The sequence below is a fragment of the Mesoplodon densirostris genome, chromosome 19 (assembly GCF_025265405.1).
Source record: "Mesoplodon densirostris isolate mMesDen1 chromosome 19, mMesDen1 primary haplotype, whole genome shotgun sequence".
Taxonomy (NCBI): domain Eukaryota; kingdom Metazoa; phylum Chordata; class Mammalia; order Artiodactyla; family Ziphiidae; genus Mesoplodon; species Mesoplodon densirostris.
This window is the reverse complement of record NC_082679.1, coordinates 59,062,607-59,074,787: the sequence shown is the minus strand read 5'-3', so window position 1 is coordinate 59,074,787 and position 12,181 is coordinate 59,062,607. Positions and strand designations below refer to the sequence as shown.

Below are 12,181 nucleotides of genomic sequence, written 5' to 3'. Positions count from 1 at the left end.
CGTACATTACCCCCCAAGAACCACAGCTCACGAAAGAGAGGAGTCTGAACTCCACATCAGATCAAGGGAATTGTGCCAGAATGAGAAGAGCCTCAGACATGAAGCAAAGCAAACTTTGCAGTATTCAAGAGAAAAGGAAATTTCCTATAAGCCTCAGGGAACCTTTCCCAGAAGGTCTCAGGGTTGCTGAGAAAGGAAAGGGTTGCTGTGGGTCGTTGTTATAGCTATGAATTCAATATCATCATTCTTTTTTTTTTCCCCGCGGTACGTGGGCCTCTCACTGTTGTGGCCTCTCTTGTTGCGGAGCACAGGCTCTGGACGCGCAGGCTCAGCGGCCATGGCTCACAGGCCCAGCCGCTCCACGGCATATGGGATCTTCCCGGACCGAGGCACGAACCCACGTCCCCTGCATCGGCAGGCTGACTCTCAACCACTGCGCCACCCGGGAAGCCCCAATGTCATCATTTTTAAAGGTCGTCAGCTACATTTAGATTTTGTTTTCCCAACAAACCAAAGGAAAAATGTCATTCAGGATCATGAGAAAATGCTGGGCAGAGGGCATGCTGGGAAAGTAGCATCCCACTTACTGGGGTGAGTGATGAACTATGGAAGCTCCTGCCTGTCCTCCCTGCAGCATTTGAATCTTACGCTGCGTGACACATACCCTACACAATCTTCTCTCAGGTTATCACTGGGGTTTTGTGGCCGAACTTGGGTTCTTTCTGGCTTTTTCCTTTTATACAGAAAGTGTTTCTAAGGCAGTATGATTGCTAAGACGACCCGGAGGAAGAACAAATGTTAAACCAAAGATAAAGCACAGGAAAAGAGTAAACCAGTAAGGCTAAAAGACTTCTATATTAAGTAGAAAGTATGCCAAATGAGTTGCTTTAATTCCTAGTGCAACAGTGTTGGATTGCTTCCCTTGGTTGATGATACAGAAGCAATATATAACATTGTTTCTAAACTGCCCAACTTCAGACCCCTATGACAGTTACTAAAACCAGGCTAACTGAAGACATTAAACAAAACTCAGATTTTTATAAAACTTCAGAGACTACCAAACTTTTGAACTCCTAATCCATATATTAACGACATCACAGACCTAAATGCTTAAGCTTCAAAAGGGAAAGTGAGAAACATCAAGTTCTAGAACACACAAACTCATTTTGTTTCAATAGAATTCTTTAAGTTCCATTCAAACAAAACAAAGATGTTATAAAAGCCCAACATCATTGGTATCAAAAATTAAAGTTTGTTTCTAAGTAGTAACACAAATTAGTCATATTACTTTGAAGTAGCCTTGAGATTGATAATTTTAAAAGAACCCCAAGAACAAATATACCACTTCAACAGTCAAATAAAGTTACAGCAATTAGTCACTGAAAAAACACATATTGACTAATTCATATTTATCTGTAAAATGTCAAAAATATCTGCCCTGTCTACTGTACAAGATGGTTGAAAATGAAAATCAAAGTGAGACTGCATGTGAAAGTACTTAATAAGCACGTAAATCATAGCATATTGTGTAAACTCTACCGCTTACTGACTTGTAAAGAATAGTTACATGTGAGTAATGCTGTAGCTTGGTATGGTAAACGAGTAGGAGACTAGGTGTCATTAACCTGGAGTCTAATCCTAGTTCAACCATTAAGTGCTAATAACCTCACTGTAATACAGAGCACTAATGCCCACCGAGCATCACTTCTTTAATTGTAATACAAATCACTAATGCCCACCGAGCACCACTTCTTTATCTGGAAAGTAACAGAATTGGATTAGAGGGGTCTGAAGTCCCTTTTGGCTCTGCTACTACGATTAGTAATATTTCACATCTAAATTACTGCTAGCAGGACTTCCCTGGTGGTCCAGAGGTAAAGAATCCGCCTTACAATGCAGGGGACGCGGGTTCGAGCCCTGGTCGGGGGAACTAAGATCCCACATGGCGCAGGGTAACCAAGCCTGCGCGTTAGCCAAGCCCGTGCGCCACAACTACTGAGCTCTCACATCTCAACTAGAGAGCCCACGCGCCCTGGAGGCTGCACGCCACTAGAGAGAGAAAAACCCACAACTAGAGAGAAGCCCGTGCACCACAACTAAGAGCCCACACCGCAACGAAGAGCCCACGCCGCAACAAAAGACCCCGCGTGCCGCAATGAAAGATCCCGCGTACCCCAATAAAGATCCCGCATGCCTCAATTAAGATCCAACGCAGCCAAGAATAAAATAAAATAAATAAATAATAAATAAATCTTTTAAAAAAACAAACTAAAAATAGAGAAAAAAATTACTGCTAGTCTAAATAACATTTCACATTACTAAATATTCTCATACGTGCCACCATGTCACAAGCGGATGCCCCACCTTTCCTAATTCAGCAGATATAGCAGTGATACCACTACCTTTGGAAACCTGTGTGCAGACCTGTGAGTGGCTCAAAGCACTATTACCTACTTCTTCACAGTGTGGGTCAAAGATTAAATGAGATGAAGAAGCATTTTATCCCTCATTTATCAGACTAGTGAGCTGAAGCCAAGATGAAGTCATCTATGGACAACTCGCAGAAGAGTGAAAGCTGGGAGCAGAAGGCAGGTGCAGGGCTCTTCTCCATCAGGGACAACTGAGCATCTGAAATGGAAACGCACCAGGGCCGGTCCTCTCATGTCCAATCTTCTGTGGCATACAGGAAGGCAGTCCCTGCTTCAACCCATCTGCTAACCACTAGGCACCAGTCTTTCTGTGTGCCAGGGATACGGTAATGAACGAAAGGAAAGTCCCTGGCCTCTTGGAGCTTACACTGTGGGTGGGGAAGATCCACAGAGTAAATGAATAAAATATAGCGTATATTATAGTGGCAAGTGTTATGGAGAAAAATGAACCGTGGAAAGGGAATAGAGAGCATGTATTTGGTGATTTGCAATTTTCTTTTAAGCCAGCTGGATGTCACTTACAGAACTACACTAATACATCTAAAGTAGTTTTCCTAACCATTTCCCCAAACAGGGAATACTTTGGATACAGGGAAGACGCTGGCTTGCTGATGCCAATTTTATATTGACTGCTCAAAGCTCTGAACTGCCAGCTATAAGACATCTGTCATGTTGGCAATCTAAATCCACACTAATGACAACTCACCCCAGCCCCACCTTTAAATCCACAAAGAAAGAGTGCAAGTGGATTTAAGAAAGAGAGCCAGGAGGAGCCAGAGGTTACCAGAGCACTTGAACTGCTTCTGACTTAGCACAAATGTCTGCCAATGCAAAGGTTAAAATGCAGTTTGTGTGACGAATTCTGCTAGGACAATGCACTAAGAATGCAGCGCACATCATTTTGCCTTTTCTGACCTGTCAATTCTAGTGACATTCTCTACTATTAGTCTATATTTAACCAGCTTACTAGGCAGTTTCTCCAGCTTCTAGCATTTTTTTTCCTTTATTAAAAGAGTAACCCAGTTTGCAAGAAAGTTGCTGTAACATAACAGCCCCCTCAAGATGTGACACACTTGTATGAGCACTGTCCTATCAACCTTTAATTCACCTCGTTAGCTGAGCTGGCAAACCAGGTTAAGCTTTGTTTTAAAATGTCTTCTGTAAGTCGCTAAAATCTCATGGTCCTCGGGTTGTAACAGCATCCTGAGAATTACAGTAAGTCTTTAAAAATGTGCTACAGCTTACTTTAACGTCTATAATGCATTACCCTTCTTTTTAAAAGGAGTTTCCACAAAGGGTGGAAAATCACTTCTGCGAAGAACTTGGGGCTGGGGGGGGGGGTGTCGGATCGTCCATCCTAAGAAAAAGATCCGACAGGGTTTTCCCTCTGCCAACACCCGGAGAGGAGGTGTGTGTTTGGCTTCTCCGCGGGAGGGGCCGCTTTCGCGGCGCTGGGCCCGGCCCACTATGCGTCCATTTGGAGGCGAACGGCCGGCAAACTTCAGCCGGGATCCGCGGGCTGGGCCGGGGCGAAGGGGCAGCTCTTCCCGGGCGCCGCCCAAGCCCTGCTCGCGGTCGCGGGGCCGGGTCCGGCCCAGGACGGCGTCTGGGGGCCTCCGGGGTTCTGAGGCCCCGGCCAGCGCAGGGCGGTGGGAACTCGAGGAGGAGGGCGGGAGGACTGAGGTCCGGGGTCAACTCCAGGGGGAGTGGGGTCCTGTGGGGGGCCCGGCCGAAGCCACAGGGGCTGTTCTGCGGGGAAGCAACGAGTGGGGCCCGGCCGGCGTGTCTGCCAGGAGGGACACCGCGCTAAGCGGTGACCAGAGGGACCCCGGCGGCTGGGGGGTGGGGACCAGGGGCTCCGGGGACACGCCCGGCTCGCCCCGTCCCCGGGCTCCGGGCAGCGCGGCCCCGCCTGGCCCCCTCCTCACCTGATGTACGGGCTGGCAGCCGCCAGGATGTTCTTCTGCACCGGTATCTCCTCCCCGTCGAGGACCAGGTGCGCGTCGCAGAAGCGGGACTCCTCGCGGAAAGAGCTGAGAGCTCGCAGTAGGCGCGTGGCGTGCTGAGGGTCTGACACGGCGCTGCCCTCGGCCATCGCGGCGCCCGCTCCTCAGCCCGTCGGTCGGGCTCCGGACGCCGCCCAAACGGACCCCTTGAGCCACCCGCGTCCGGCGCGCGCCCTGCCTGCACAGCCCGCTCGCGCCCGTCTGCCCGGGCCGGCTCTCAGCGATGCGAGCAAAATCGGGAGCCTCCGGAACGCGCCTGCGCCGTGCGCCGCTCCAGAGTCTGGCGCCTTTAAGGAGCCGCGGTGTTGCGTCATTTCTGCGCGACGCCCCCGCTCCTTTGTGCCCTCCCTCTCCTCCGGCGTCGCCGGAGGCTGCCAATCCGAAGCCTCGTTCCTCCTACTCAGCTGCAGGTCCCTGAACGGGCGCTGCCGGGCGCGGTCCGCCGCTGAGAGCGATCGCTGCAGCGATGGAGGGGTGTGCGGGCAGGCTGGCACTCGGTGGTTAAGCCCGTGGCCTTTGGCGCCGTGAATCTGAATCCGAGTCTCGGCTCTTCCACTCACTAGCTGTGTTACCATGGGTAAGGTGCCCATCCTTAATTTGTCCGTCTGCAAAATGAAGATGATATCTTAGTGTTGTTGCGGATTCATGTGAGATAACGCATGTAAGCGAGGGCGCAGTAGTTGTAGCGTTCACTATTTACGAGAGAAAAGGCGCTTCCCAGGTAAGAGCACAGAGACCCGAGAAACCAGGCCCTGAAAAGAGCGTTTGGGTTGCTTGCCAGGGAGGAGATGGAGCAGAAGCAGGGCCTCCTTAGCAGTGATAAGGAAGTTGGTCTTGATCCTGTAGGTTAGGAACCATGAGAGGGTTTTTAGCAGGTCGTTTCACGAAGATCACGCAGCTGCTGCGTGGAGAATTGGCGGGGGGGTGGTGCCAAAGGCAGAAAAGTGCTTAAATATTGCCATACTTGAGGGAAGGGAATGGTGGCCTGGATGGAAGGGTGATGATGGAGGTGGACAGTAGTGGATGGCTTTAAAAGAATAGGCAGAATTAGAAGGGAGAGGGAGTCCAGGATAATGTTATGGGTTGAGTAACTAATTGCATGATGTTGGTACATTTCAGAGAGAGAGAGAAACGCTGAAGGGGTGGAAGGTAGAGAGGCCAGATGTTCAGATGTGACCAGGCTCCCCACCCAGTGAAGATCAAGGTGGTGACAGGAAGCAAATCTGGGGCAGCTTGGCCTGCAGAGCAAGCCCCATACTGTCTGAGGTTTCTGGGAAGGTTGCTAAGGGCACATGGGAATGTGGAATGTAGCCCCCGTTTTGTCCACACATTAGGGGCTCAACAAGCTTATAAGAAATTAGCAGTTTTACAAAGGCCAAGGACCAGAAGAATATGTTCAGTATTCCAGATAAGGCAGGATGGGGTTTTCACTAGATCAGCTCAGGCTTTTCCTTCTGTCAACTCAGAGGCTCCAATAAAGTCTTGGATCTTTACCCTGAACCAGTCAAGGATTTGGGGTTACTGGTGGGAATCAGGGTATATAACTCTGGTGGAGTCACTGGCAAAAGAATAGATTGGGAGAAGGATGTTACTAGCGGAAAGTCCAGACATTTCCAGCCCAGTATTATGGTTGAAATGATTAAAACGTCTAGGATTGGCTTCAAAACAAAACAAAGGGATGGAGTGAAGTGGGTGGAGGTATAATTGAATCAAAAGTGGCTATGACAAAGTGAGAGAGTGGCATGGACATATATACACTACCAAACGTAAAATAGATAGCTAGTGGGAAGCAGCCACATAGCACAGGGAGATCAGCTCGGTGCTTTGTGACCACCTAGAGGGGTGGGATAGGGAGGGTGGGAGGGAGGGAGACGCAAGAGGGAAGAGCTATGGGAACATATGTATATGTATAACCGATTCACTTTGTTATAAAGCAGAAACTAACACACCATTGTAAAGCAATTATACTCCAATAAAGATGTTTAAAAAAAAAAGTGGCTATGAGTTACTACTTTTAAAGCCGGGTCATGGGTACATGGAGATTCGTTGTACCCATCTCTATATTTTTGTGTACGTTGTAAAATGTAATGATACAAAGTCAATAAGATAAGCAGCTGGAGCTTATCTTCGCCACGATACCTGCCCAGTATTCATGGGAGCAGCCAACACTTCTTTCTTGAAGTTATTGCTGTACGTTGAAAGTTGCTCTGGCAGGAAAATTACTGTAAGGGGTTTATTTATCCATGTCGCCTGCTAGCTTGTATATTTCAGGGCATCTCCATTTCTAGGTGCCAAGCTCACTGCCTGGCCCTATTAGTGCTCAGTAAATGTTGGATGGGTGGAGGGATTTTAAAAATTGTGAGTATCAGGCATTTAATAAATGTTTTCTGAATTGCAGTCTATTTTCAGTTTGTGTTTGTCTTCTTTCTCAACTGGGTCATTGTTGGAGCCAAAAATGATATATATGACAGAAGGAGTTCCAATCAAATATATAGGTGTTTGATAAACACTTCCTGATCAATTACTTGGAATGCTGGTCTATTCTTCAAATGTCAGAGGTTCCAAAACAAAACAAAGAGCTCAAATAACAGAATCACCCTCAGGTAGCCAGTTTTCCCAGAATGGGAGTGTTGCCTTAGTTGAAGTAACTGGAGGTGAATGGGGGTTAGTCAGGCAGGCTCTTCCTGGTAGAGGTAACCTTCTCTGGTGTTTTGACAGAAGGAAGGTATGGGAGGACCTGGGCAGAGGGTTGTAGACAGACCAGCATCAACCAGGGGAAAGGTAGTTGCTGGCTTGAGAGTTTCCCCTGTGCAACAGGCAGCAAATCGGCAGAAGATCTTATAAATGCTCTCCATTCCACGCCCACTGTTTGCAATATTCCCCACCAACCACCTGCCTGAATCACTCATATTCATCCTTCAAGATCCAGCTCAGTGACCTTCAGAGGACCTCCAACCAGTTTCTCAGGGCAGAGTCCCCATGCTGTGCCATGGTCATGCCTTCTGTGCATTTAGCTCACTGCACAGTAATGAACTGGTTTATACACGAGCTCCTCCAGGGTAGTAGCTGTGTTGCGTTGACGTATTCCAAGAGACTTGCACAGTGCCTGGTGCTCAGTGGGTTATCCCTGAATGCTTCCCGTAATCTGTTAGAGGTGGCAAGTTGGGTGAATGAGCCCAGGAGGCAGAATATAGCACAGTAGGGGCAGGTGGGACCACAGGGAGCTGAAGAACACACCACCCCTGTGTCAGGTGGGAGGCTGCCCCTCGCTTCCAGCTGATATTTCCAGGGGATGAGGGCCCACGGGTGCCAAATGCAGCGATTTTTCAAGAGATCTGAAAATTCAGATTCACATGTCCAGTGTCCCAGTTTTTCAACATTAGCCACGAATTCCATCTGAGAAAAAAAGATGCAGCATGTGTCTGCAGACAGGATCTGGCTTCCATTCATTTCCAGAGGCAATCAGGAGACCATCTTGGTTTACTGAGAAGGGAGTTAACAATCAAAAGAATGCTAGATTCTCAATAAAAATTGTTGAGTTGAACTCAAGTGCCCCCCAAAACCTCATCTTGGTTCTGTAGGGAAGGAAGAGGGCCCAAGTGTGGGAGGAAGGACCTGTGGGGCAGCTGCTACCAGAGCCACTCCTGGTTAGACTGTGGACTGTTTCGCAGCCTTTCTTTCTTTTTTTTTTTTTTTTTTTGCGGTACGCGGGCCTCTTACTGCTGTGGCCTCTTCCGTTGCGGAGCACCAGGCTCCAGACGCGCAGGCTCAGCGGCCATGGCTCACGGGCCCAGCCGCTCCGCGGCATGTGGGATCTTCCCAAACCAGGGCACGAACCCGTGTGCCTTGCATTGGCAGGCAGACTCTCAACCACTGCGCCACCAGGGAAGCCCTCGCAGCCTTTCTTGATATTGCTCAAACCGAGCCACCCTTGATATTGTTTATGGCCATCCGAGGGGTGTATTTAGTGTTATTGTTTCCCTACATTCCATAGATATCAGACATCAGCTGTTGTGAAACGTGTAATCTCAAAGATTCGATACAGTCCCAGCAAGTTTCAGTCTCTGGTGACTATAACTATAGCCTCTTCAGAGGCTAAACAGCCCCAGAGAAAGGATTCTTTTTTTCCTCTGAAGACTAAAAAGGATGTTTTCACAAGATACTAACAGTAGTCATTCATTCAGCAAATATTTATTAAGCACCTGCTATATGATACCTGTTGCAGAGGCGCTGATGGTGAAAACAGACATAGTTACCTCCATGGTATCAACTGTAGGGACTTTTTATTCTCCTTGTGCTTTTCTGATCATGTATCATTTTACAGTCAGGAAAAAAACAAGTTTCATTTGCAAAAAGAAAATACTTTGCTTCAAAAAATGAACCCTCAAAAGAAAGAAGAATCACCTTGGAGTTTGGGGTTTTATTTTTAAATAAATATTAGAAAGAGGAATAAGACTCCAGGAGAAGATAAAGCAAAGAAAAAAATTAGTAGTTTGGAAGCACTTTGGAAAATATTGCCTTCAGTGGATTCATTTTATTGAAGTGAAAACTGAAGCAAGATGAAGGACTCAGTCAAGGTCATACCTGTGACCTAGTTGGGCAGAACAGACAGGCCCAGAGCGTCTGCCTTCCAGCCCTGTAAGCTTTTCCATTACACCAAGTTGACTCTTCATAAACATGAATTTGGTTGAGGCAGTCTCTTCTGATTCATTTTAAGGCAGTCTTCAAATATTTTATTAGGTAAATCTGTCATTTGTCCAAATCTATATATAGCTCCTTTCTTTCCGAGAATCTGAGCTCTTCCAAATTGCTGAGTCAGAGAACATCTCAGTATTTATAACTCTTGAGAGTTGATTCTATATATTTACACAATATTCAGAGAAGTGTCTCAGAAACCAGTAAACTAATTAAGCTGTAATGAAGGTAGTTTCTCTTTCTGTGCAACTCCATGCTGTATTCCCAGCACCTGGCACAGGGCCTGACACACAGTAGGTACTCAATAAATATTTGCTGAATGAATCAATGTTACTAAGTAGGGAGAACTGTGATTTTTCTATCCACAAGGGATTACTTCACTTGTTGTTTTCCACAGTACCCCCATGAACTCCAAGCTGGTCTATGCAACAGCAGGCTAACATCTCTGGTTGAAAATAAACTCCTGATTTTACCCCTTAAACCTCATCATTCCCCAAATAAAGTGGCAGCATTATTCATTTAACCAAGGACAGAGATTTCGGGACATTCTTGCTCTTTTTTCTCATGCCCTTCATCCAATTCACTAGCAAACTGTGCAGCTCCTCCTGCAGACTGTGTCCTGAGTCCAGCCTCATCTCCTGACCCCCATCAGTACCACCTGAGTCCGGCCACCAGTCAGCTCCCCCTGGACTCCTGCAACAGCCTCCTAGGCTGTGCTCCCTGTTCTTCTTGCCCACTTATGAGTTCTTTCTCCCCGTAAGTTAATCAGATCAAATTGCTTCCCAAAACAAAACACTCCAATAGCTTCCCATCAAACTTAGGGAAAAAAAAGTCCAAAGTAGAAAGCCCTGAGAGATGTGGCCTTGTACTTCCTCTGTGACCTCATTTCCTACCACTCTCCTCTCCCTTGATGTGCACTAACCAAAGTGGCCTTCTTGCTGTTCCTTGGACAGGCCTCACAGATGCCCACCCCAGGGCCTTTGCACTGGCTGATTTCTAAGCCTGGAAATGTCTTTCCTCATATTCTCAGACTTTGATCTTTCCTTCTGCATAGGTCAGAGCTCAAATGTCAGCTCCTCAGAAAGGCCTTCACGTATCTTCCTGTATAATGAATGCTTCCCTCAACCTCCTTCATTTTTCCTCACTGCATTCAATGAGGACCTAAAATAATATATGTTTATTTGTGTATCGTGTGTCTCCTCTGATTATAAGTTTCATGAGGCCTGGCAGGAACTTCCTAGTTTATTTATCACTGTATCGCCAGCCTCTAAAACAATGCATGGAATATAATTGATACACAATAAATACAGACTTACTGAAAGAAAGAAACAGACTGAAGGAAGGGAGGAAGGGAGAAAATCTTCCTGGATCTTTTCATCCCTTGCTGCCTAACCTGACCTTGCCAATGTGGAAAAAGATGAATTATCAAGAGTGATTCAAAGGACATGAAACTTCCAAGCCTCAGAAGGTCACGAAATAACGGCTCTGGGCAGAGGTCCCCCCAGTTACTTCTTTCAAACCAAGTCCTGTGCAAGAACCTTTATTTCCTCCTTCGAGCTACACCATTTTCCACTTTGTACTCTTTAAATTTAGTTTGGGTATTGTATGTTGTTTATATACCCAAAAGCATGCAAAAGATACTCAATTTCTGTCCTCCCCCTAGAATTCTAGCCAATACGCTGCTGATTTATTCTGCAGCATTTATATCATGTAAGTAATTTGCCTGCTTGTTAGACCTGTTTTTTTTTTTTTTTTTTTTTTTCTTTTTGCGGAATGCGGGCCTCTCACTGTTGTGGCCTCTCCCGTTGCGGAGCACAGGCTCCGGATGCGCAGGCCCAGCGGCCATGGCTCACGGGCCCAGCCGCTCCGCGGCATATGGGATCCTTCCAGATCGGGGCACGAACCCGTGCCCTGCATCGGCAGGCGGACTCTCAACCACTGCGCCACCAGGGAGGCCCAGACCTGTTTTAACGTGAAGTCATTTGAATTCCTTTAAGTGATTGGATTTCCTCACTACCTCCCCACGGGGTCTCTTTCTCCTATTCTTGGAGGCTCCAGGTTAATTACTCCACTTCTTCAGTTTCTCCCTCTGTAAAACTAGCATAATCGTAGTAACTTCCCAGAGCGGTTGTGAGGATTAAATGAGATGATACTAGTGAAGCACTGACAAAAAGGTCTGGCACATAATAGGTTCTCAGCAAGTGCTAAGTGTTCTTATGTTTATGATCGCTATCATCACCACAGTCGTCCTCCTGGTTTTTAATGGCATTTTTCCCAGCTCATGAATTATTAGCTTCTGGTTGACTTTCAAGTCAAAAATCTAGTCTCTTGGGCTTCCCTGGTGGCACAGTGGTTGAGTCCGCCTGCCGATGCAGGGGACACGGGTTCGTGCCCCGGTCCGGGAAGATCCCACATGCCGCGGAGCGGCTGGGCCCGCGAGCCATGGCCGTGGAGCCTGTGCGTCCGGAGCCTGTGCTCCGCAACGGGAGAGGCCACAGCAGTGAGAGGCCCGCGTACAGCAAAAAAAAAAAAAAAAAAAAAAAAAATCTAGTCTCTTCACCTCTACAGTCCGGGCTCCACCAGCTACCTCCTCTAGGGTCTGGCTTGACAACTTCACGTCTCACTTCTCCCTGACGTAAATGCTGGACTGTAGTGAACTTAATCTATTTTCTGACTCCATCTGCCATTTTCCCTTCCTATTCCAGCTCTTTAAACATCCCTATTCTACTGCTTTTTATTTCACGCTCCATGTATTTAATTTGATTTTTTAACATTTAAATTCATTCTTATATTTTCGGAAATATGTTAGACATCTTTGCCTAGCAAGGTTTGAAACTAATTAACACTTTAATATATTTATTATCTTGGAAAAACATCTTGATTGAGGTATAACATAAAGTGTACGGCTCAGTGAATTGTTCCATGTGGATACACCTGTGAACTCACCAGCCGGATCAAGATAAAGAACATTCCCAGTAACCCAGAAGGTTCCCTCAGTGTTTCCAGTTAGTACCTCCCACAGGAAACCACTGTTCTGACTTCTATCACTAT

General features: G+C 46.9%; 1 protein-coding gene across 1 annotated transcript in view; it reads right to left on the bottom strand.

Annotated features, from left to right (window-relative positions):
- Nucleotides 1–4,677, bottom strand: part of GAN (gigaxonin) — a 66,455-nt gene extending 61,778 nt beyond the window's left edge. Inside the window, exon 1 of the mRNA XM_060084607.1 lies at nt 4,358–4,677. Coding sequence (XP_059940590.1) covers nt 4,358–4,524 — 167 coding nt within the window. The 5' untranslated portion in view covers nt 4,525–4,677. The remainder of the gene's footprint in view (nt 1–4,357) is intronic.
- Between the last annotated feature and the right edge of the window lie 7,504 nt (nt 4,678–12,181).